The sequence below is a fragment of the Ceratotherium simum genome, chromosome 36, assembly GCF_057802395.1.
Source record: "Ceratotherium simum simum isolate JZ-2026a chromosome 36, ASM5780239v1, whole genome shotgun sequence".
NCBI lineage: Eukaryota > Metazoa > Chordata > Mammalia > Perissodactyla > Rhinocerotidae > Ceratotherium > Ceratotherium simum.
In genome coordinates, this window is record NC_141935.1 from 27167092 (window position 1) to 27188896 (window position 21805).

Below are 21805 nucleotides of genomic sequence, written 5' to 3' on the forward strand. Positions count from 1 at the left end.
CTCCTCAAACTTTCACCCACTAGTTTTAGCATCTATTAGGATTTCTAACTCCGTTATTCCTTCTCTATTTATTAGTTGAAACTTGCCATTCTTGTGTACACATTTCTTTAAAACAAATTTTGATATAAATTTAATTCCGTTTTAAGCTAATTTGGTCTTTAATATAGTATGGGAGGTATTCATCAGTATTAACTGAGGAGAGTTTATAGGAAAATTCACTATACCTTTCCTTGTGGTCTCTCAGTGTCATCCTCAGAATTTCTACAGTTCGCTTTGCTTTTCTATGAAAAGTTCTAAGCTAGTAGTAATTTTTATTTAACAATTTGTTCATTCTCAGATATCAAAAATTGTCCCTGTGAAATACAGTATTATTTGGAAAAGAGGAATGGCTAGAAATAATCATGTTCATTTTTTTTCACTAGAAAATAGTCTTTAGTAAGTGACACATTATGTCATCATTTATCACATTAATGTATTCAAAAAGAAGTTAGATTTTAAAAGATTAAGTTTGATGTATGCGTGGATTTGTGTATGGAGGTTTATTGTTGCTTATAAAAATTCCATAAGACCTTTCCTTTGGCTAGTTAGCTGATGGTTGCAGTTCCAAAGAGGCACAGTGATCTGGAAGGATGCACAGATCATTCTTTTCTTTTTTTTTTTTTTGTGGGGAAGATCAGCCCTGAGCTAACATCCGTGCTAATCCTCCTCTTTTTGCTGAGGAAGACCGGCTCTGAGCCAACATCTATTGCCAATCCTCCTCCTTTTTTTTTTTTTTGTATTCCCCAAAGCCCCAGTAGATAGCTGTATGTCGTAGTTGCACATCCTTCTAGTTGCTGTATGTGGGACGCGGCCTCAGCATGGCCGGAGGAACAGTGCGTCGGTGCGCGCCCGGGATCCGAACCCCGGGCCGCCAGTAGTGGAGCGCACGCACTTAACTGCTAAGCCATGAGGCCAGCCCCACAGATCATTCTTGATTACATTTTCAAATATATGAAGGGCTGTCCTAACTGCCTCCTTTATTTTTTTTTTTTTTTTTTTTTTTTTAACCTTGGAATTAAAGTACTATTAATTTTTTTTTTTTTTTTTCTATTTAGTTTTGTTTATTGCAGTAACATTGGTTTATAACATTGTAAAAATTTCAGGTGTACATCATTGTACTTCTATTTCTGCATGGACTACATCATGTTCACCACCAAAATACTAATTACAACCCATCACCACACACATGTACCCAATTATCCCTTTCACCCTCCTCCCTCCCCCCTTCCCCTCTGGTAACCACCAATCCAATCTCTGTCCCTATGTGTTTGTTTATTGTTGTTATTATCTACTACTTAATGAAGGAAATCATACGGTATTTGACCTTCTCCCTCTGACTTATTTCACTTTGCATTATACCCTCAATGTCCATCCATGTTGTCACAAATGGCTGGATTTCGTCGTTTCTTATGGCTGAGTAGTATTCCATTGTGTATATATACCACAGCTTCTTTATCCATTCGTCCCTTGATGGGCACTTAGGTTGCTTCCAAGTCTTGGCTATTGTGAATAAGGCTGCAATGAACACAGGGGTGCATGTACCTTTGCAAATTGGTGTTTTCAAGTTCTTTGGATAAATACCCAACAGTGGAATAGCTGGATCATATGGTAGTTCTATCGTTGATTTTTTGACTAACTGCCTCCTTTAGACCTGTGGCAGACATCAATTTAAAGCTAGTCTTCTCTGTTTAGTTTGATATTGACTCTTCAAAATCCTTTTGAAGAACATACTTCAAGTATCCATTATTACATGATCAGAATTGATATTTAAAAAGAAACTTGCTACCCTAAGATTTGACTCCTTCTGTCTTGTACTAGAGGACAAAAATGAGATCAACATGTGAAGTTAGAGGTAGGTAAAATTCAGTTCTGTATGGACTGTCTAAAGATGAGAGCTGAAACAATAAACGGGCTTACCTCTAAAGTAGTGAGCCCCTGGTCACTAAAAATGTTCATGTGCAGGCCCAGAGACTCAGAACTGAAAATAACTGCCTGGTGTTTAATTTTTATGACTTCGTCTCTTACCAACATTATGACACTTGAGTATCATACAGTGTGTTCAAGGTTGAAGCTGAATGAATCAGCACCAGTGTCTCCTAAAGCTTGCACAGTACGAACTTGTAGAGTTTTGTTATATGAAGTTACATTGTTTACGTACATACTACCTATGTCAAATAAGTAATTTAGAATTAGTTTCATTTCATTTTGGACCACCCTTACTAATAGAATGCATCCATTTCAATGATCTCAATGACCACTATGGTCTCGTTTATGATAATAAGTAAACGTTAGCTGTTCACATTTCCCAAGGCCAAGTGTGGAAAGAAAGTCCATTACCAACGATGTGCACTTGCTGTTTGTCACGTAGTTACGCTTAGACCCAGCGGTAACCATCTGGGAGAACTTGCTCATGTCACATGGAGACTCAGACCTTAGCTGACTAGGAAGTACGGCCCCTCCTCTTTCTGAACACACAGATAGATTGAGGAACAACAAGTAGTGTCACAGGGACCTGGAGGGGTCATCTGGTCCAGCCAGTGTCATCGACAGTGTCAACACATGGTGTGTCACCATTGATTATTAGGTCTGTGTTAATCAAGTGTGAGATAGGTCAGAAGTAGTTAGCATCAACCGTAAAGAATATGTTTGAAGAAAAATTATAACTCACTCTAGGTTGTCCCATGGAAATGTCATTCTCACAGTCTTCAGCCTTGCCTGCGGTGCTTCTTGAGATTTAGAGATGACGCCTCCGTGTCCTTGTTGTGTATTCTTAGTTGTAGCTCTGGTGTGATATAGTGGTGGTCGTTATGTTGCAGCAGTCGTTGTAGCAAACACTGTTCCTGTATCAGGCTCTGTTCTGTGTGTTTTACCTACATAAAATCGTTTCATCTTCACTTCCCTATGAAGAGGACACCATTATTATCCCCATATTACAGATGAGGAGACTGAGGCACAGAGAGGATGCTTACTTGGCTAAAGACACACGACTAGTGAGTGCAAGAGCCGGGCTGCAAACCCAGTGTCCAAGGTCCAGGCTCTTGGCCCCGAGGGGATACTGCTTTCCTGTTGCTCCCGCTGCTGGCAAAGTACTGAGAACGACAACAGTAATAATGGCTAGAACTCACACGGCCCTTAGTGTGTACCAGGCACAGTTCCAAGCCTGCACTTATAGTACCTGATTTATTCCTTGTAACCACCCCAGGAGGCAGGTTCTATTGTTTTTTGTGTATTACAGATGAAGCATCTGAGCTACAGAGAGGCTAGTACCTTTTTCAAACTCACAGTTATTATGTTTTATCCACTTGTAGCCCATAGACTGGATTTGTCCCTGGAAGTGCATCGAGTTTGAAACCAATCGCTTGTGTACAGACGGTGACAAAGAAGTTGATAGTTCCTCTCACAGGAATGATTACAGCAGCAAAATCGTGTGTTAATGTAATGCTCTTTCATTCATTTCAATTTAAAACAGTGTTCCCTGTCAGAATCCCTTCTGTTGAAGTTATACCTGTAAACCACCAGCTGAAGAGTATACTTGTAAAACCATTTGGTTTTATTTAGCTTCGTTTTGAGATGTAAACTGGTGAACTCAGAGTGAACATAAGTTATTCCACTGGCAGTATTGCTAAGTCTGCCATGTCCAAACTAAGCTATTGTGGGATTAGCACGTGTGCGGTATCTCCCTCTTCTTTCATTATATTTAGATGATAAGGAATTATTGTGACATTAATCTATAGACACTTAATTGTTAGGTATTTGATTTTTCTGAAATCCATCTTTAGGATAGAATGATCCCTGTCAATAACATACTTCTCTTAATATGCAGCTGGATCTACTGATCCACCGTTGGCAAGACTAAAATATTTGGAGTATTTTCCAAAGGTTATGGCAGATTTGTGCTCATTTATTCATCATTCTTCCCCTGGCCCACAGCACCCCTTTGCTGGGCAGCTGTTCTGGGACACTTGTGCTAATTGGCCAAGATGGTCACGGATTTCTGGTCGACTTCTGGGTTTTTTGATTCGTTACTTCCCATTCCCTCCTCACTCTGTTACAGTTCATCTTTGTCCTTAGCACTACTGAACTGTCATCACTATTTGCCTAATTGAGCGAACATTTTATTTCAGCCTTTACCTTGTCTGTGTCTCCGTTGCATTCGACTCACTCTTTATAACTCGCTGGCCCATTAGCTTCATTAGCCCCACTAGCTTCTGATTCTCCGTATAACGTCTGACAATCCTGTTTAAGTCTTCTTTCTTCGTGGTGTGTTCTTTCTCTGCTTTTTCATGGAGGGTGGTATTCTTCAGGTGTTCAACCTTGCCTCCCTCTTCTTCTCACTGTATATAGCTTTTCTTGAGCAATCTTACCTGTATTCAGAGTTTCCATTATCACTCTATCACTCTGATCTGCAAAGTCATACACCCACCCGCTTACTGGAAAATACCCGTGGATGTTCCACTGGCATCTTAAAACCCAGGAGGTTCTTAAAGACCAAATTCATTTTCTTTCCTCTGAAATCTGCTCTTGCTCCCACATTCTCTGTCCCCAAGCCCCCAGGCTATAAATCCAGTTAGCATCCTTCGTCCCCCTCCCTGCCTCACTCAGCAGTGCACATTAGAATCACTGTGTGAACTTTTTCATGAGTCTTATCCTTGGAGATTACTTTTCAAAATGGCTTGGTTGGGAACCTTGGCAGGTAGATTCTGAAAAGGCTCCTCAGTTGATTCTGGAGTTTGCCTCTTTGGGAAATACCACTACATGATGAAGGATCACTTACTTACATTCTAGTCAGTTGCCAAGCTCTGCTAATTTTACCTCCTGAATATTTCTTGAATCTGCGCCTTCCTCTGTGTCTACAGCTGTACCCACCATACAGCTTAGATCCCGACTGTGGCATAGATAACAGCTCCTTTGAAGGGGCAGTTCTGCAGTTTTGTTCTGGGAGTTGTTCCTGGAGTGTGGAGCCCAATGTCTCAGCTCTTACAATAATTTTATAAGCATCTTATTGGCTGCACTGATCTGCTTTAAGTAGCTAGAATGGTTTCTGTTTCCTGAAAATGAACTCAGAGTCATGTACAAACCAGACTGACATGGGAAACAATTTGGTTTTGGAAGGAAGAATTTCTGATTTAATCAACCTTGTTTCTCCCCCTTTGTGTCTGTTATGTGGCTTTCTTCAAACTTGCTGAAGCAGGTTTGGATATGCCAGTGACCTTCTGGAAGCTCACAGAAAAGCAGTGACTCTAAACTGATTAACATTGATTGAACTTGGAGATTTGTATAAGTTACAGCTGAAATATTCCAATTCCCTAAAAAAATAACCAAACTCCTCATGGTCATGCTTCATTTCAGAGAGTGGCGTGCAGTGTTCTTGCTTTCATCTGACACTGATAAGATGGTGTCGGCTCTGCCCCCCAAACGTGCCAATCTATGAGTGGCATTGATGTCTTGGAACCCATTTTCCAGGGGAACATCTGAGAGATTTTTGTTCTTCCTGTCTTCTGGCTGGATTTTCCTTTGTATTTGGAAACCTAACCCATGCTTTCCAGTATTAGTTCTTTAACACAATACAAAATCGTTTCGGATTAGAAAGGCCTTTAAGTTAAACAAAAGCTGACAAGATTGGAATTACGCAGTTATGCCAACAGCCGGTAACAAATGTTTCTTTACTATTTGGGTTTGACTGTAATGGAAATTTTCCAGGAACTCTATCTTTGTTATGTTTTTAATAATGTTTCTAAATGACCCTTCAAGTTTGTAAGATTGTAGTGCTTGGTATTTTTCTAAAAATTTACATAGTCACATACCAATTTTGATGATGATAAGTAGTAGCCAGGATGATATGTTATGCACCGTGATGCACTACAGTTAAGAGAAGAGTGGAGTCCAGTCTTAAAAGATATTTCCTTATTCCTTATCACATTGAACATATTCATACATAAATAAGTATAAACAAAATCTGGAACTTGACATTTTATTTATTTATTCATTCATCTATCTATCTATCTATCTATCTATCTATCTATCTATCTATCTATCGATGAGGAAGATTAGCCCTGAGCTAACATCTGTTGCCAGTCTTCCTCTATTTTGTATGTGGATCGCTGCCACAGCAAGGCCGGATGAGCAGTGTAGGTCCACGCCCAGGATCTGAATGTAAGAACCCAGGGCTGCTGAAGTGGCATGTGCACACCTAACCACTATGCCACCGAGCCACGCCTCGACATTTTACTTTTATGGTTATCCAACAAGCCCTTCCTTCTTTTTTGTTTTTGCAGAGAAAGATTTGCCCTGAGCTAACATCTCTTGCGACTCTTCCTCTTTTTGTTGTTCCTTCCCAAAGCCCTAGTACATGGTTGTATATCCTAGTTATAAGTCGTTCTAGTTCTTCTATGTGAGCCACCGCCACAGCATGGCTACTGGCAGATGAGTGATGGGGTTCTGCAACCGGGAAGCAAACCTGGGCCACCGAAGCAGTGAGCGCTGAACTCTAACCACTAGGCCATCAGGGCTGGCTCCCTTCCTTCTTAATACAGTGAATAAGTAAAGCAACAACCACTCACAAATAATTGTACAGATGGTACATCACAATGAATAGCTTTGGAAATTTGGATTTGGGTTTTGGTGCACTTTTGCTTCAGACTTACGAGGTGCTATAAGTTAGCCACCACTGGAGGCTTAATATCCAGATTAAGGGGAGTCACGATCATTGGCATAGTTGAAAGTACTTTTCTACATGAGGCTTTAGTGCTTCCTCTATATTTCAGACACTAGGCATGCAGAGGTGAGTAGGACAGCCCTTGACTTCAGGGAATGCAGAGTATAATGAGAGACAAAGATACATAAATAAATGCAGTGAGATAATATCATTAATAGCTGTCATTTTTTGAGACCTTCTTAACAGCTCAGTGCTTAGCACTCAGGTGCACTGCCTTTATCATCTCAATTTCTAGTTGAGGCAGCTGGGGCTCAGATAATTTAAGAAACTAGCCCAAGGTCACTTAGCTACCAGTAGAACTAGGCTTGAATCCAGACCTCTTTCATCCAAAGCTTTGCTTTATCTTCTATCATTCGTACATGTTCTATAGAAGATAGAGATACAAGTTCAGGGCGGATTGACCTTGGCTTGGGGTGATAGTTGGATATGGATGGATAAGAAGTTCAACTAGTGGTCATGAGGAGTAAGAATATGTCAGGTGGGTGAATAGTACGCATAAGGTGTGGGGAAATTTGAATAGATATGACATTTTGAAAATTAAAAAGAAATTCATTATGACAGGTGGATCCAATTCATTTATCCATTCATTCCACAGGTAATTGTTGAATGCCTATTGCCTGCCAGGGAATATTCTAAGTCCCAGAAACACAGTGGAATGAGTAAATGCAGAATGGTGGGAGATGAGTGTCCTCATCTGTCCTCAAAGAGAGTGGAATTTTTCTGTGACTTACTAAAGACCTGAACTATCTATGGTGGACTTAAAATTTTTTTTACTTACTTTTTAATTACACAAGTAATTATGTTTGTATACCTGGAATATTTTAAAGGAAAATCCAGATGTATCATTCCACAGGGATACCCTGTAGAGAGAGAGTCCTACTCAGTATACAGTTGAGAACTCTAGTAATTGGACAAGCTCAGTAAGGAAAAAACTGCCTGGCAGAGAAATGAACGGGCATCACTGGAAACACTGAGATACTTGACCCAGCATCTTCTGTGGCCTTCTGGAAGGAGGACTGGAAATGAGATGAGGTTGTCAGTAAATGACCTTAGAATTTTTATAGATCTAAAATTCTACATGGTTCCCACTATGTACAGGAAAATGTACTATAAGTGAAGGGGAGAAGATAGAAGAAATAGCAAAAATAGTTTTTGCTTACGTTTATGTTAAGAATACAGTTCATATGAATGGGCCAAGGACATTTATAAAATTAGGTGAAAATTAATTTAAAATGTAATTTTCCTTCAGTTTTTAAATTTTTTATTATACTTTTTCTTCTTATCTGTTATATATTCTGTTGTTTAAAAGTTCAACAATATTAAAATGTAAAAATGAAGACCTAGAGAAATTTTGGCACATTTCAGAAGATTTTTTCATGGTTAGTCTGATCTAACTCTGCTTTCTTAGCTAATGAAATCCTCCTTGAAGGCACTAGACCCATTAGCTTAACCTCTGTAGGTTCCTAGTGTTAGGGTGTTCCTACAGCTGCCTAGTGTCCTACAGACATAGAACAGCATCATACATAAAAAGACAGTTATTGCTTCCATTTTCTAATAAAAAAATGACAAATGAAACAGTTGTGACTAAGAGTCAAACTATTAATCTTCCTTACCTCAGGCTTTTAAGTCTTGAAAATCAGACCAGGTGAGATACTGGATTCTTTCTTGTTTTCATGCTGGCCTAAGCTATTAGACACTAGGCTATTAATATTTTATTTTTCTCGTTGGGATTGAAAAATAATTCCTTAAAGACCGTATAGTTTAATAGAAGGCAAGCCCCCTAAGGGCAGAGATTTGTCACAGCAGTTCTGCTCTGTTCACGGCAGTAGTCACAGTGCCTACAACAGTCCCTTGAATGCAGTAGGTGGTCGGTCAGTATCCGTGTCGTGCATGAATAGATGGGTTAACAGTTAGAACCTGCCGAAAGACCTTTGAGAACATCTCCTCATGTGATTTTGCCAGAAATAATTCAGTGAATGACAAGAAGGGCTGATAAATCTCTGCCCCATTTCCTTTAAATGATGCAACTTGTTCCTCTTATATTCAGAATCCTAATTTCTATACTTTTAGAGAGGCTAGATGGGGCTGTCGTGAGTGACATGGCCCAAAGGATGCTGACTGCGAGCCTCTTCTCATCAGACCCATCCCTTCACTACATAGCTGACAAGTAGCCCTCTGTCTTCTGAAGAGTGCCACTGATGAGGTGCTCACCACCTCACAAGGCTGGTACTCCCCTGTAGGAATTCCCTACACATGAGCCTTCCCCTGTCCTTAGAACCGAAATCTCTCTCTCACTTCTGCTTCCTCCACTGGTTACCTTCCTCCTTCCTTGGAATCATCATGGAGGAGGTTTATACCCTCCTGTCCCTGGGACCACACTTTAAAAGCAGCTATGGTATTTCATGTTAAATTTCTCTAATCTAAACTATACGTGGTCATATAAAAACAATAGCAGCAGTAGCCACTACTTTTGGTGCCTCTACTTATATGTCCTAAGTTCAATGTCAGGAATTTTTGACCCATTTTGGCTAATAGTCATGCTAATGTTAGAGAGACGTTTTATTAAATCCACTGTCAGATGAGGAAACTAAGGTCTAAAGAGGACACTAAGGTCCAAATCACTAGGCTCATTCAGTGGATGAGTGAACTGGAATTTAAACTCTGTCTGCTAGATTCCAAAATCTAGATGTTATTTCTGCTTCAGAAGCTGTTTATCCAGCCACTAAGCCATCCAACAACAATGTGTTGCTTGTATCAGGCCCTGGGAATACATATGGGAACTAGATTGCCTCTCTTCAAGGAACTCAGTCTCGTGGGGCAGAATAGACACAATTACTAACGAGTTGAATACGGTGTGGAAGGTGGTGTTAAATCCCCCCTGATGTACTGTGTAAATTTGAGCAGTCTCTTTGTATTTCATTTTTCTCTGGCATAAGCAAGCATATTACTAATCTATTTCAAAAGATTTTTTGAGGATCGAATGGGAGAATGTATGTAAAGTGTTTAGAAATAGTCCTTGGCACATAAAAAGTACTCAATAAATAATAGCTTTAATTCTACGTGCACAAGATGCTGTGGGATCACAGAGGAGGGACACCCAATCCTGCCTGGAGACAGGTGTAGGGAGTAGAGGAGAGCAGGGGCTATAGGGTGGTGAAGGAATGCTTGTTAGGAGCAGTTACACCCGGGTTAAGGCATGAACAGCTATGGGAATTGATGAGTTAAATGACGAGGGTAAGGAGAGAAGCATTCTAAGCAGAGGAGCCAACATGAGCAAAGACAAGGAGATGAGAAATTGCACTGAGTCTGCACAAAAAATACCAGGAGTAGAGGTGGGTGACTTGAATGTTTGGCAAGGCCTAGATTGTGCAAAGTGCTCTACTTCATATTGTAGGCTTTTAAATTGTTCCTCTCTTCAGGGTGTGGTTGTGAGGGTGGGTGACTGGTCAGGTCTCTTCTGGATAGCTTTTTCAGCTATGAGAAGGAGCATGGGTCTGTGGGGGACTGGAGGTAGGAAGCCCAGTTAAGAGGTTTCTACAGTAGCCCAGGTAAGAACGATAAGAGCATTTGTCGCAGAATAGACCAGGAATGGAGAGGACAGGCAGGCTTAAGAAGCATGTAGGAGGTAACATCAGCAGGATGTTGGGATAAGGAGAGGGAGTCAGGAATAACTCTCCGGCTTTGGTTTGAGTTATTTGGGTTAGACAGTGGTACCACCAACAAGAATAGAGTAAAGGAGGTGGCAAATCTAGAGAAGGCTGATGAGTTCTGTACTGGAAATACTGAGTGTGTGATATTTGGGGAGGTTTCATGTAGGAGCCTGAAGCTACAAGATACCTGTGCTAGGGATGTGGGCTGGGCAGGTGACAGCATTCTAGGAATTGCTCAGGCAGAGAGTGAGGAGGGTGGGGGAAATGGGCAGAGGGAACCCTAGATGTGCGTAACTTGTCTTAAACGTTACTACGCCTAATTGTCTTTTACATTTGATGGGGAGAATGTGTGCTAACAACACAGCCCTCGTGTATTCTCCTGCTTAGACAAGCTAGTGATCTGAAGGGGAAAGAAAAGGAAAATATGGTTTTAGAAGAGAAAGAAAACATTTTCGAGTATAATTACAAAGCCGCCTTGAGAATTGGCCACCTTACCTTAAGAACTGTAGTGAGGGTATGGTTTTCTGAGTCAGACGTTTATCTGTTCTAAGTTTTTTCTTTCAAATATGTGCTTTTCAATTTTGAGTTATTTTCTTTTGTGCTTAGGTTTCTCATTATCACCATAGTGGCAGAAATTTCTTTAGGAATTTTCTTAGAAATACTTCCCAATTAACCCAAGTGGGATCTGTAGACTACTAAGGCATTTATGATGACACAGGCATGGAAAGGGTATACACTTTGGAGTCAGATCAGGATTTCAATTATGCGTCTGCCGCTTATTATCTGTGGACCCTTGAGCAAATTAGTGCCCTCTTTGAGCCTTAATTTCCTCAGCTGTAAAATGGGGTAATAATGTCTACTTTACTAACTTATTCTAAAGATTAAGTTAAATAGTAGATAAAAAGCATCTGCCATGTAATATATGCTCCATAATTATTGGTAGCTATACTCACATTTCCACCACAGTTGTTATTTGTTATCTTTCAGGAATTTGGCCTTAAATTGGGGATAGACTTGTGTTAGAAGTCATTTGATAATGATGATAATGCTACTGATGAGAAATACTTACCTACAGCTTCACTGTGTGCCAGGCACTGTTTGAACACTGTGCATCCATTAACTAATTTGACCCTCATAACAGCACTGAGAGGTTGGCGCAAGGTCATGCCCATTCTAAAAATGAAACTGAGGCTTGGAGGTTCAGTAACTTGTCCAAGTTGACACAGTTTGGAAGTGACCGAACTGGGATTATGGATTCTTAAGAATTTCTTTTTACAGTCCCCTAAAATGAAGTCTTGATTTTAGGCTTCTTGTGTCAGTACTTGGATGTTTACAAAATATGTGTAGAACGTATGTCAATTAGCATGGTTGACAGGATTTTCTAACATTAGCTAATATGTTTTCAAAATGGTTCTAATGCTCCATTAACAGTGTGATATTCTAAATAATGTCTCTGTCTAATTTCAGCCTGTGAGGTTGAAGCGGGGAAAGTGTACCAGGTATCCTCGAAAGAGCACATCCAGCCTTTCAAAGAAAACATGGAACAGTTTATCATTCAAGGTAAATTCTGAAGAGATATGTCGGTTTTCCTTCCTTTTTCAGCAGAAAGGTAGAAAGTATTTTTTAAAAATCCGCATTGGTTTCAAACGGATTATTTTGACGTCACAGGAAAACAAATTGTATTTAATCGTGAGTTACACAGTTTTGAGAGACTAGCAATTTGCTTAATATGCTATTTTGTGGCTAATGCTCATTATTATTGTTTTTTTAATGACAGCAAACACAATAGATATTGGTTAAAATAGCACATATTTATAAAGACATTAAGTTTTATGCTTTTTGTGGTAGAAAATGAGATATTCTTCTAAGTTCTAACTGTGTTTATGACTTCAGTTCAACCTGGTATTTATTTGGTTTGTCAAGACATTGTGCCCAAAAACAAAGTAGATTGATGTTTTTCAGATCTTGAAAACGTTATATGCTATTTTTTTATAGGATGTATAAATACCTCTGGATATTGAACACCTTTTTTCCAGAGAGCTTAAAAACTTTATAAATATTAGCTTATTGACTCTTCCTGTGTTCCTATGAGATAAGCAGGGATGGAAAGTTTCAGAAGATATTAAAGAAACAAATTTTTTTTTTTTAAAGAAGAAGAATCTTATTAGAAGTCTTGCTGTTTGAAATCACCTCATTTTCAAAATCTAAAATCTCTCTCAAACAATTCAAGAGACTATACCCAATACTGGCCATATGTTTTTATTGCATTAGCTCCCACAACATGCTAACAGCATCTCTTATCCTTGTAGTTCAGCTCTTGTGGTCTGTGGACGACCCTCCAACAGTCTTTGGATTTCATCTACCCTACAATCCATTGATGCACCCATTCTTTCCCTGTCTTCACAATTCTACTCTAGCCAAGATTGCATGGTCTCTGCTTAAACACCTCTTCCTTGGGAATGTCCCTCACCTCTGCTCTAAAATAGGCAGATTTAGAGAATTGAGTCTGACTGCCATAAGGCATTCATTGTTGGTAATGGTGCAGCTGTGTACCATTCTTAGGAGACTTGAGAATATAATATTAATGAATAATGTTCTGACCTCCTCCCAGCTTTATATTCTTTATAATACTTACCACCCTCTGCAGTTGTATTATTTATTTGTCCCTCAACTATGTAAGCTCCATTAAGAGGGTGGCTTTGCTTTGCTTCTCGTTGTATCTCGCTACCCAGAACAATGCATGACACATGGCACACGCAGTCTTGCTCACCAGGCAAAAGCCCAACAACCCTCACTAAGCCCATCTCTTTCTGTCTCCATACTTGCACCAGAGTAGCTCGCCCTTTTAGCAGGGAGGAGGGTCGGGCTCTTACAACAACACTGATTAGGGTCGCCTTTAAGTCATGACCACAGACCTGCTGTTGGAACTCATTTCTACTCAGCAATGCTAAGATTTCCCTTGCAAATTTAGCTCTAAGTTTCTGAGACTTGTTCCTATCTTCTCCTCTCAAACCTCCACAATCTCAAACCTCCTGTTCCGTTTAGGGTGACTGTAATGATAACTTCACCTCATACTGTGGTGAGCGAACAGACGCTATCATACAGAAGCTCCCACACCTACCCACCACCACATCTCCAAACCTGGCTGAGGAACTTGGGTTTCATCCTGAAGTCTTGGGGAGCAGAGGTTTAAAGATTTGAGAGGTTACACTGGCAGCAATGTGGAAGGGCTAAACAGAGGCAGGTTGGACTCAGATACAGGATACCACTTATAAAATTGTTAAGGCACACTGCTAGAGAAACAAGGAGGCCCTGCTCAAAGAAAGTAGTGATGGTGCTGAAAAGAGCATAGATTTGAGGGATAATAAATAGAACAGAAATTTCTTGGTGACCAAATGGACATAGAGGTGATGGATAGGTGTCCAGATTTCAGGTTTGAGTGGCTGGGTGAGTGGTCGTGTTAATCACTGGGATAGAGAATGTAAAAATAGGAAAGGATTTGGATGGATAGCATGATCACCTGTAAGTAGACACACAGGTGGATTTATCTGGTGAGCAGGTGGATATATACATTGGACATGGGAGAGAGAGCTGAGATGGAGGATTGGACATCATAAGCAAGGTGATTCTTGAGTGGATATGGTCACCTAGGTAAGAAAAATAGACCCAGGGTTAGAGTTCTGGAGGAAAATACATTTATAAGAAGGACGGAGGAAGAGAAGCCCTAACAGGTGTTAGTAGTCAGAGAGAGAGGAAGAAAACAAAGAGAGGCTGTTATGATGGAAGCCAGAGTTATGAAGAGTTTCAGAAAGGAGGGAATGATCATAGCGGTACGTGTTTCTGAATGAAACATTTTTCTTGGATCAGTTTGGGCAGAAACCAGTTTTTGAGCTTTTAACATTCAAGAGAGGTGAGAAAGTAGAAGGGCACAACTCTGCAACAATTTTAAAAGTTATTGTGGGACGACTGTAACGATGCAGAAGTGTTTGACTTGACTGTTTAATCAAAGTTACTATAATTTAGCTTATGTGTAATCTGTGCCAACATATGTGATGATTTTATTTTTGTGCCTGTGTTATGAAGAAGACTAATTGGTAATCTCCAAATGGTTATTTGGCATTTATCTGCAGTTTTTGTTAAATCTTCTTTTGTGCCTCTTTTTTTTTCCTTCCTTCCTTTCTTGTTTTTTTGTTTTTTTTTAAGGAGCCGAAAACAAGAGGTAAGGAAGATGAGATAAATGAAATCACTGGGGAACCTCATGCTTAGCTAACCTTTCTCTCAGAACTCAGTGCGCTCGTACCTTTTTATTTTTCCTCTCTCTTTTTGAATTGAAGTCGTATTGTGTACAAATTGTGGATATGAAAACCATAGTGCTGAGCTCTAAAGGACCTCAGATGTAGTGGATTGTCTTTATATGTGTCTGCATGTTGAGGTGACTGGGCAAGAAATGGGAGCCTAGTTCTCTGCTGCTGGCCTTCACAGCCTTTTTACTCATGTGATATATTTTGATAAATGTATATTTTAAAACTTAAGCTCAACTGTTTTTGGGTGAGTGGCAAATTAAACAAAAAAAGCTAGTTTCTCTCCACGCTATTAAATGAAGTCACTATTGTGATTTTATAAATCAGAAATGGTTAACGAGATTTTTCATTAGCCATGCTCTCCATACCTCAACCACTCTTTTCCCAAATGTTTCTTCCGTAAACGAAGCATAGCAAATTGTAGCTGAACTAGAGGAATAGAACCACGATGAAAATGCATAAATCTGTAATCACATGCTTATAATTAAAAAGGTGTTGAAACCCAACTCTTAAATATACAATCTTTAGTATTGGTAATTTTATGCTTGCGAATGAGGAGATGGCGAAAGCAGTGGGTATTAACTGTACCAAAGACTGAGAAGTCTACTAGAAGTATCTTCCATAGAAAATGGTACCCGTGGCGCCCTGTGAGCCGTGCTCCATGTTCAGGTTGAGCGTGTTTGGTATTGTTTTTTTTTCTTTTTCTGAAAATATAATAAGAACGTTTTTTAGTGATGATAAAAAGATAAGATGAATTTGATTTTTTGAGGTAATCTTCTTTCATTGACCACTTAAAATTGAAAAAGAAACGTAATTGCCTTTTAAGCAAACAACTTTTTATTTATTATCCATATGATAGCAATAATAACAATATTAAGCATTAATACTATTTCTGTTGGGCTAAAGAATTAGCCAAAGCCCTTTTATATGCGACGTGATTTTAGTTTCATTACTCTTTAGGACATCTGAGCAGCCAGTGTTGTTGCCATTTTGTGATAAGGAAACAAAGGCTCAGGGGGTTTGGTCTTTGACTAGAATCACACAACAGATGGCAAAGTCATGCTGGAACCAAGACCTTGTATAAGAAGCTGGAGCTATATTTTATTTTAACCTAAAAATTGTTATAATATAGTTGGAGACTCCAAGAGGTAGTGGATAAGTCGTGTAATGTCAAGTGGTGGAAACCGTAATGCAGATGAAATCCTATGTAAGAGATTCAGTTAAACACAAAAGTCATCAATATCAGAACTGGAAAATGGGAACGCTTCTGTATTCAATGGAATAGGCCTGCTGAAACCATGCACCAGACAGACAAAGCTCTCTCCTCTGATACACTGATAAATGGTGATGCCAGTTTGGATTCCATTGTACCCTTCCTGCCACTCTTAACATTTGAGAAGCATGCATTTGAAGTGATGCTTCTGAAAAGAGGAATAGTCTGTATTTCCAACAGCTGCAGTCATTCATTCTGTAGCTGTGGATGAGAAATGATCAAAGAGCCTCTGAGGAGTGACGGGAATCGATTCCATGTGGGATTTACTAATGACTGCCTCCCACATATTTCTACTGAGATGCTCCTGCCGACACCTCATACTAAACATCTCCTTAATGTGTTCCATGCTGTATGCTCAGCACCCAGGACATAAGAGACTCCAAATAAATATTTATTTCATAGGTGAATGGGTGAAGGAATGACTTTATCAATTAAACTCAGGATCCTCAGTTCCTCCGCCCTCTGTGTTCCCTATCGTTGTGATGTCACCCATGTGGCTGTCCAAGACAGGGACTTTGGCCTCATTGTTTCTCTTTTTTTTTTATATATATATATGTATTTAATTTTATTTTTTTTGTGAGGAAGATCAACCCTGAGCTAACATCCGTGCCCATCTTCCTCTACTTTATATGAGACGCCGCCACAGCACGGCTTAACAAGCGGTGCGTCGGTGCACGCCCAGGATCCGAACCGGTGAATCCTGGCGCCGTTGCAGCAGAGTGCACGCACTTAACCGCTACACCACAGGGCCGGCCCCTCATTGTTTCTCTTTTAATGAATGTGTGAAAAAATAATATTTAAGTAATACATGCATCTATTATAAAATTCAGGTATATAATGGGATGTAAGTCTTCTTACTATTACTTTCCTCTATTTTGACCAATGTTACATTTCATTTCCTTCCTTCTACAGATCATTTGTGCGTAGATAAGCATGTATATATGCATAGAAACATATACATATGTGTTTATATATTTCACTCATGGTTATATTCTTTACATGTTGTTCTTTGCCCCTTGCTTTTCCATTTCTTTTTTCTTTTGAGGAAGATTGGCCCTGAGCTAACATCTGTTGCCAATCTTCCTCCTTTTTTCTCCTGAAAGCCCCAGTAGATAGTTGTATGTCATAGTTGCACATCCTTCTAGTTGCTCTATGTGGAATGCCGACTCAGCATGGCTTGATAAGCGGTCCGTAGGTCTGTGCCCAGGATCCGAACCAGCGAACCCCGGGCTGCTGAAGCGGAGTGCAAGAATTAAACCTCTATGCCACCGGGCCAGCCCCACTTTTTCATTTTTATTATGAAATATTTTATATTTATTTATGTATGTTTTATATTTATTTTATATATAATATAGAAATAGCATATATATGTAAGTTTGTGTGTATGTGTATATATATATATGCTCACACACATAACATAAAATTTTATATGTTTTATATCCATTTTATGTGTAACACAAAAATAAATATATTTTATTATTCTTTAGACTCTCATTATTTGCCATAATTATGTTTTACAAAGTTACCACAAACACTGAATCAGTGAATACTGAACCACTGCTCCTAGGGAGAAATACAGAGTTAGGTTCCCACAGGCTTCTGGTCACAGTTCAGTCACGTTTTCATCATCAATCGGTATACAACCTTGTTTTATGTACGTTCGTGTTTGAAGACACCTTATTTAATATATATTGGTGATTCATTAACATTGAACTTATGGCCAACAGTGGTATAACTCACACCTGAACCAAGCTTATCTGACACATGTATTTTCTCCGTAAGGCGCATGACAGCCTTCTTGCACTCAGGAACACTAGACAGCACTACAGTACTACACTTGGGGGTCATTTAAGAGAAATCACCCAAAAAACCCCACAAAGATGTGAAAAATGTGTCACTAAGACTGTGAGAAGGACAATTATTTACAATATGAGAGCTGAAGGAAGTCAGAGCATCATTGGTTTGTTCAGCCTCAGCTGGGAATGTGTATGTCAGGGAACTCAGATTTTCCACTGTTCTGCACGTGTCCTTGGGTACAAAGTACTGGAAGTATTGATTTTGGAATTAAAATAAATTTTCGTGAGTAGGCAAATGGCAAATTCACAAATACAGAATCCATGAATAATGAGGATCAACTGCATATGTAAAAGTCATATATGTTATATACATATAACATAAGTAAGGTTCTATGATATATAGTATATATTATAACCTGAATGAGATCTAAAGAATTATAATGAAATGAACAACCATGTATACCCTCCTCAAGGAATAGAACATGATCAATATGTTCAACTCTTCTGTTTATCCTTCCTCGGTCTTATGCCTATGTTCTCTCCAGACATGGCCACTATCCTGGATTTTGTACCTATCATTCCATGCTTTCTCTTTATAGTTTTGCCAAAAATGTAAATTGTAATCCATATATTATTTAGTTTTTCAAGTTTATGTACTTTGTATAAATGGAATTATAAGCATACTCTTCTGTGACTTGTTTTTTCTCCTTTGAACATGGTTCTTGAGATTCTTCCATGTTTATGCATCATGGCTCTGTTTTGTTAATGTTGACTCCATTGTAGTAATATACCACACCACAACTTCTCTCCTGTTCTTTCCCTTTTTTAGCTAATACGAAAAATGCTTATATGAACATTTGTGTTCACAACTCCTGGTGTGCATGCATACTCTCTCTTTATGGTACAAATCTAAGAGAGCAAACATTTGCTGGGTCATAGGGTATATGGATCTTCAGCCTTCAAGGTAAAGCCAAATTGTTTTAAAAAGTGATTAATTCCGATCTACACTTCTACCAGCAGAGTTCAAGTCGTGTCAAATCCTTGCTGGCATTTGGTTCTTAAATTTAATTTTTTTGGTCGTCCATTGTTTAAAATGGTATTCCATTGAGGCTTTTTTTTTGTTTGTTTATTGCGGTAACATTGGTTTATAACATTGTATAAATTTCAGGTGTATATCATTATACTTCGATTTCTGCATGGATTACATCATGTTCTCATGTTCACCATCCAAATACTAATTACAATCCATTCCATTGAGGTTTTAATTTGCATTTTCCTGTTATTTATGAGATGTAGTGTATTTCCCTATGTTTATAGTTGTTTCCTCTTCTATGAAATGCCTTTTTGAGTTTTTTTACTCTTTTTCTGTTGAATTGTCTGTCATTTACTTATTGAATTATTAGGAATTCTTTATATATTCAGGATATTAAAACATAGTTAAATTGTTGCAAACACTTCTCCCACTTTAGGGCTTGTCTTTTCACTTTTCTTCACTGACAACTGATGAACAGAAATTCTTTGTTTCTATGTAGTGATATTTATCAACCTTTTCCTTAATGGTATATAATTTTTGCCTTTTTTAAGAAATCTTTCCCTACTACAAGTTTATAAAGGTATTATCCTATATTTTCCTGTAAAAATGTCATAGTTTGCTTTCACATTTATTCCTTCAATCTATCTGATTTTTGTTTATGTGTGTAATTGATTTTTATGTATGGTCTGCGAGAAGAATCAAATTTAATTTTCTGGCATGGAGATAATGTTAAGTTGTTTAGTACCATGTAATGGATAGACCATCTTTTCTCTACTAAAATACAGTGCCGCCACTATTGTATATGTATGTGTAGTTTTCCTAGGTTTTCTCTATACTATTGCTTTGGCCTATGTCCATTCTTCATCCTTATAACAAAACCTGTCACTGTCTTATTTACTGTAGCCTTCTATTAAGACTTGAAATGTGGTAAGATTAGATTCCTACCTTCTTTAGGAGAGTTATGCCTCTTATTGGTAATTTATTCTTCTTTATAATTTTAGAATCAAGTTGTCAAGATCTACCAAAATAATCAATCAATTAGGATTTTGACACAATTGCAGAGTTTATAGATCAGCGTGGGGAGAACTGACACATCTTTATGATACTGAGGTTTTCTGTCTATGCACATGACAAAGACTGACATTTATTTATGCCTCTTTTAAAATCTGTCTAAAAAGTGTTACAATTCATTTATTAAGGTCTTCACATAGTTTTTTTTATAGTCATATTCCTGAGGACCTTATTTTTTGCTATAATTTTGTGAATCACACTTACTATTACTATTTGAAGATATATAAAACTTGAATATTGTATAAAGCTGTTACATTCTAGAAACTTGCTGAACTCTTATCAATACAGTAATTTTTGAAAAAGTTTTCTCTGTAAAATCAGCACAAATAATGACCATTTTATTTCTTAGTTTTTTTTTTTCCATTTTTTTTTTTCTGGCCATATTGCACTGGCTGGTACCTTCGTTGTCATATGGAAAGGAAGAGTGGACGTGTCCCATTGCAAAGGGGCATGATTAGAGGAATGGGAGGAATTATTTTGATCATCTTTGTAAACAAATTACCACAAATTGATTGAGGGTTTTCTTCTCATTCAATTTTTTCCCCTCTACTACTTAGCAAACTATATTCTGTATCTTTTAATGTATACCTTTAATTTTTTAACATGATTCTTTAAGAAAGTCTAAGGTTTAAAATAATATGAGTCCTTTGAGTGCTTTAACTCTAATCTCACCCATTTATACTGATAGGCCCCTCTTTTCCAGTGTTGTAGTATCATCTTATGTTTTTATAACCAATACCATTTTCTTTGTTTACCATACCATGGCTTCCTATATGCCTTCCTTCTAAGATGCCTTTTCTTCCTCCTGAAGTGTACTCTTTAAAAGTAACTTTGATGTGAGACTCTGGATTGTAAACTCTCTGTTTTTGTCTGGGTGGAAATATACATCACGCTTGTTTTTTAAGAGATAGGTTTGCTAATTATAAAATTCTGGGCTGAAAGTAAATTCCTTTCAGGAGTCTGGATGCCTCTGCCTCTTCCTTCCCTAATTGCGCTGGCAACTCTGCCTTGGTCCAGTTTTTGTTTCTAATCTAAATTTTCTCTCAGGCTCTTTTATGTTTTTCTATTTCTCTTTATGTTTATCTTGGCTAATGGTCAGGGGGCACTGCCAACCAAGAACTATTTTAAAATAAATTCTTGCCTTGTATTTTAGGATCTCTCATTGTGGATTGAGGCCCAAGGCAGTGTGATTGCCCGTTTGGGGTTATGGGCTCTTATGTGAGGGGGTGTCGCCTCCCATCCAGAGCTACAGGAGAGATGGACACATTTCCTCAGTGTCTACCTTAATTGGGTAATGCTTTTCAGTTTCTTCTTTGCTGAGGGGCTGTCTCTTTGGACACCTTGGAGGATTCTAGGCCTGTTCAAAATTTTCCTTTATGGCCTTTCAAACTACAGCTCCAGGTTGCTGGGTTTAGTGATGCCCTAAGGCAGTGTCTGCTCACACCTCTTTGGAGTCTTGCTCCTGTTTTGTTTTTATGACCTCAGAGAATTTTCCTTATTTTCTAGCCAACTCAGCCATGCATTACAGTTTATTTTAATCCAGCATCTTTGTGTGCTTTGTTGTGAAACTTTTTGATATCTAATCCTTAGTATGGTTGAACATAGAGGCTTATCTTGGATTTTTTTCAATTAAAATATCTTTGAGATAATTTTGCATCAGTCCATTCTTCTTAATGACTTCATAGTATTCCATCGTAGAAGTGCACCAAAACTTATTTGCTCGTTTCTTTACTTATAAACCTTCTCTCCTACAATGTTGCCTTTAAAAGAAAAAGATTGCAGAGAATAAATGTGTACATTTCTCATAGTGCATCCTTGTACAATACATTCCTAAATGTGGAACTGTTGGGTCAAAAGCAATAGTGGCCTTGTTCCTCAGGCCTCCTTTTCCCATATGCTCCTCCCAACCTTGCCTCTCTCATCTAAT

At 38.5% G+C, this 21805-nt stretch overlaps 1 protein-coding gene across 1 annotated transcript in view; it reads left to right on the forward strand.

The window, feature by feature from the left end:
* The window catches only part of FMN2 (formin 2), a 346386-nt gene that overhangs the window by 231580 nt on the left and 93001 nt on the right, over positions 1-21805 (forward strand). The window contains exon 14 of the mRNA XM_087424460.1: positions 11872-11964. Within this exon, the coding sequence (XP_087280586.1) occupies positions 11872-11964 (93 nt within the window). The remainder of the gene's footprint in view (positions 1-11871; positions 11965-21805) is intronic.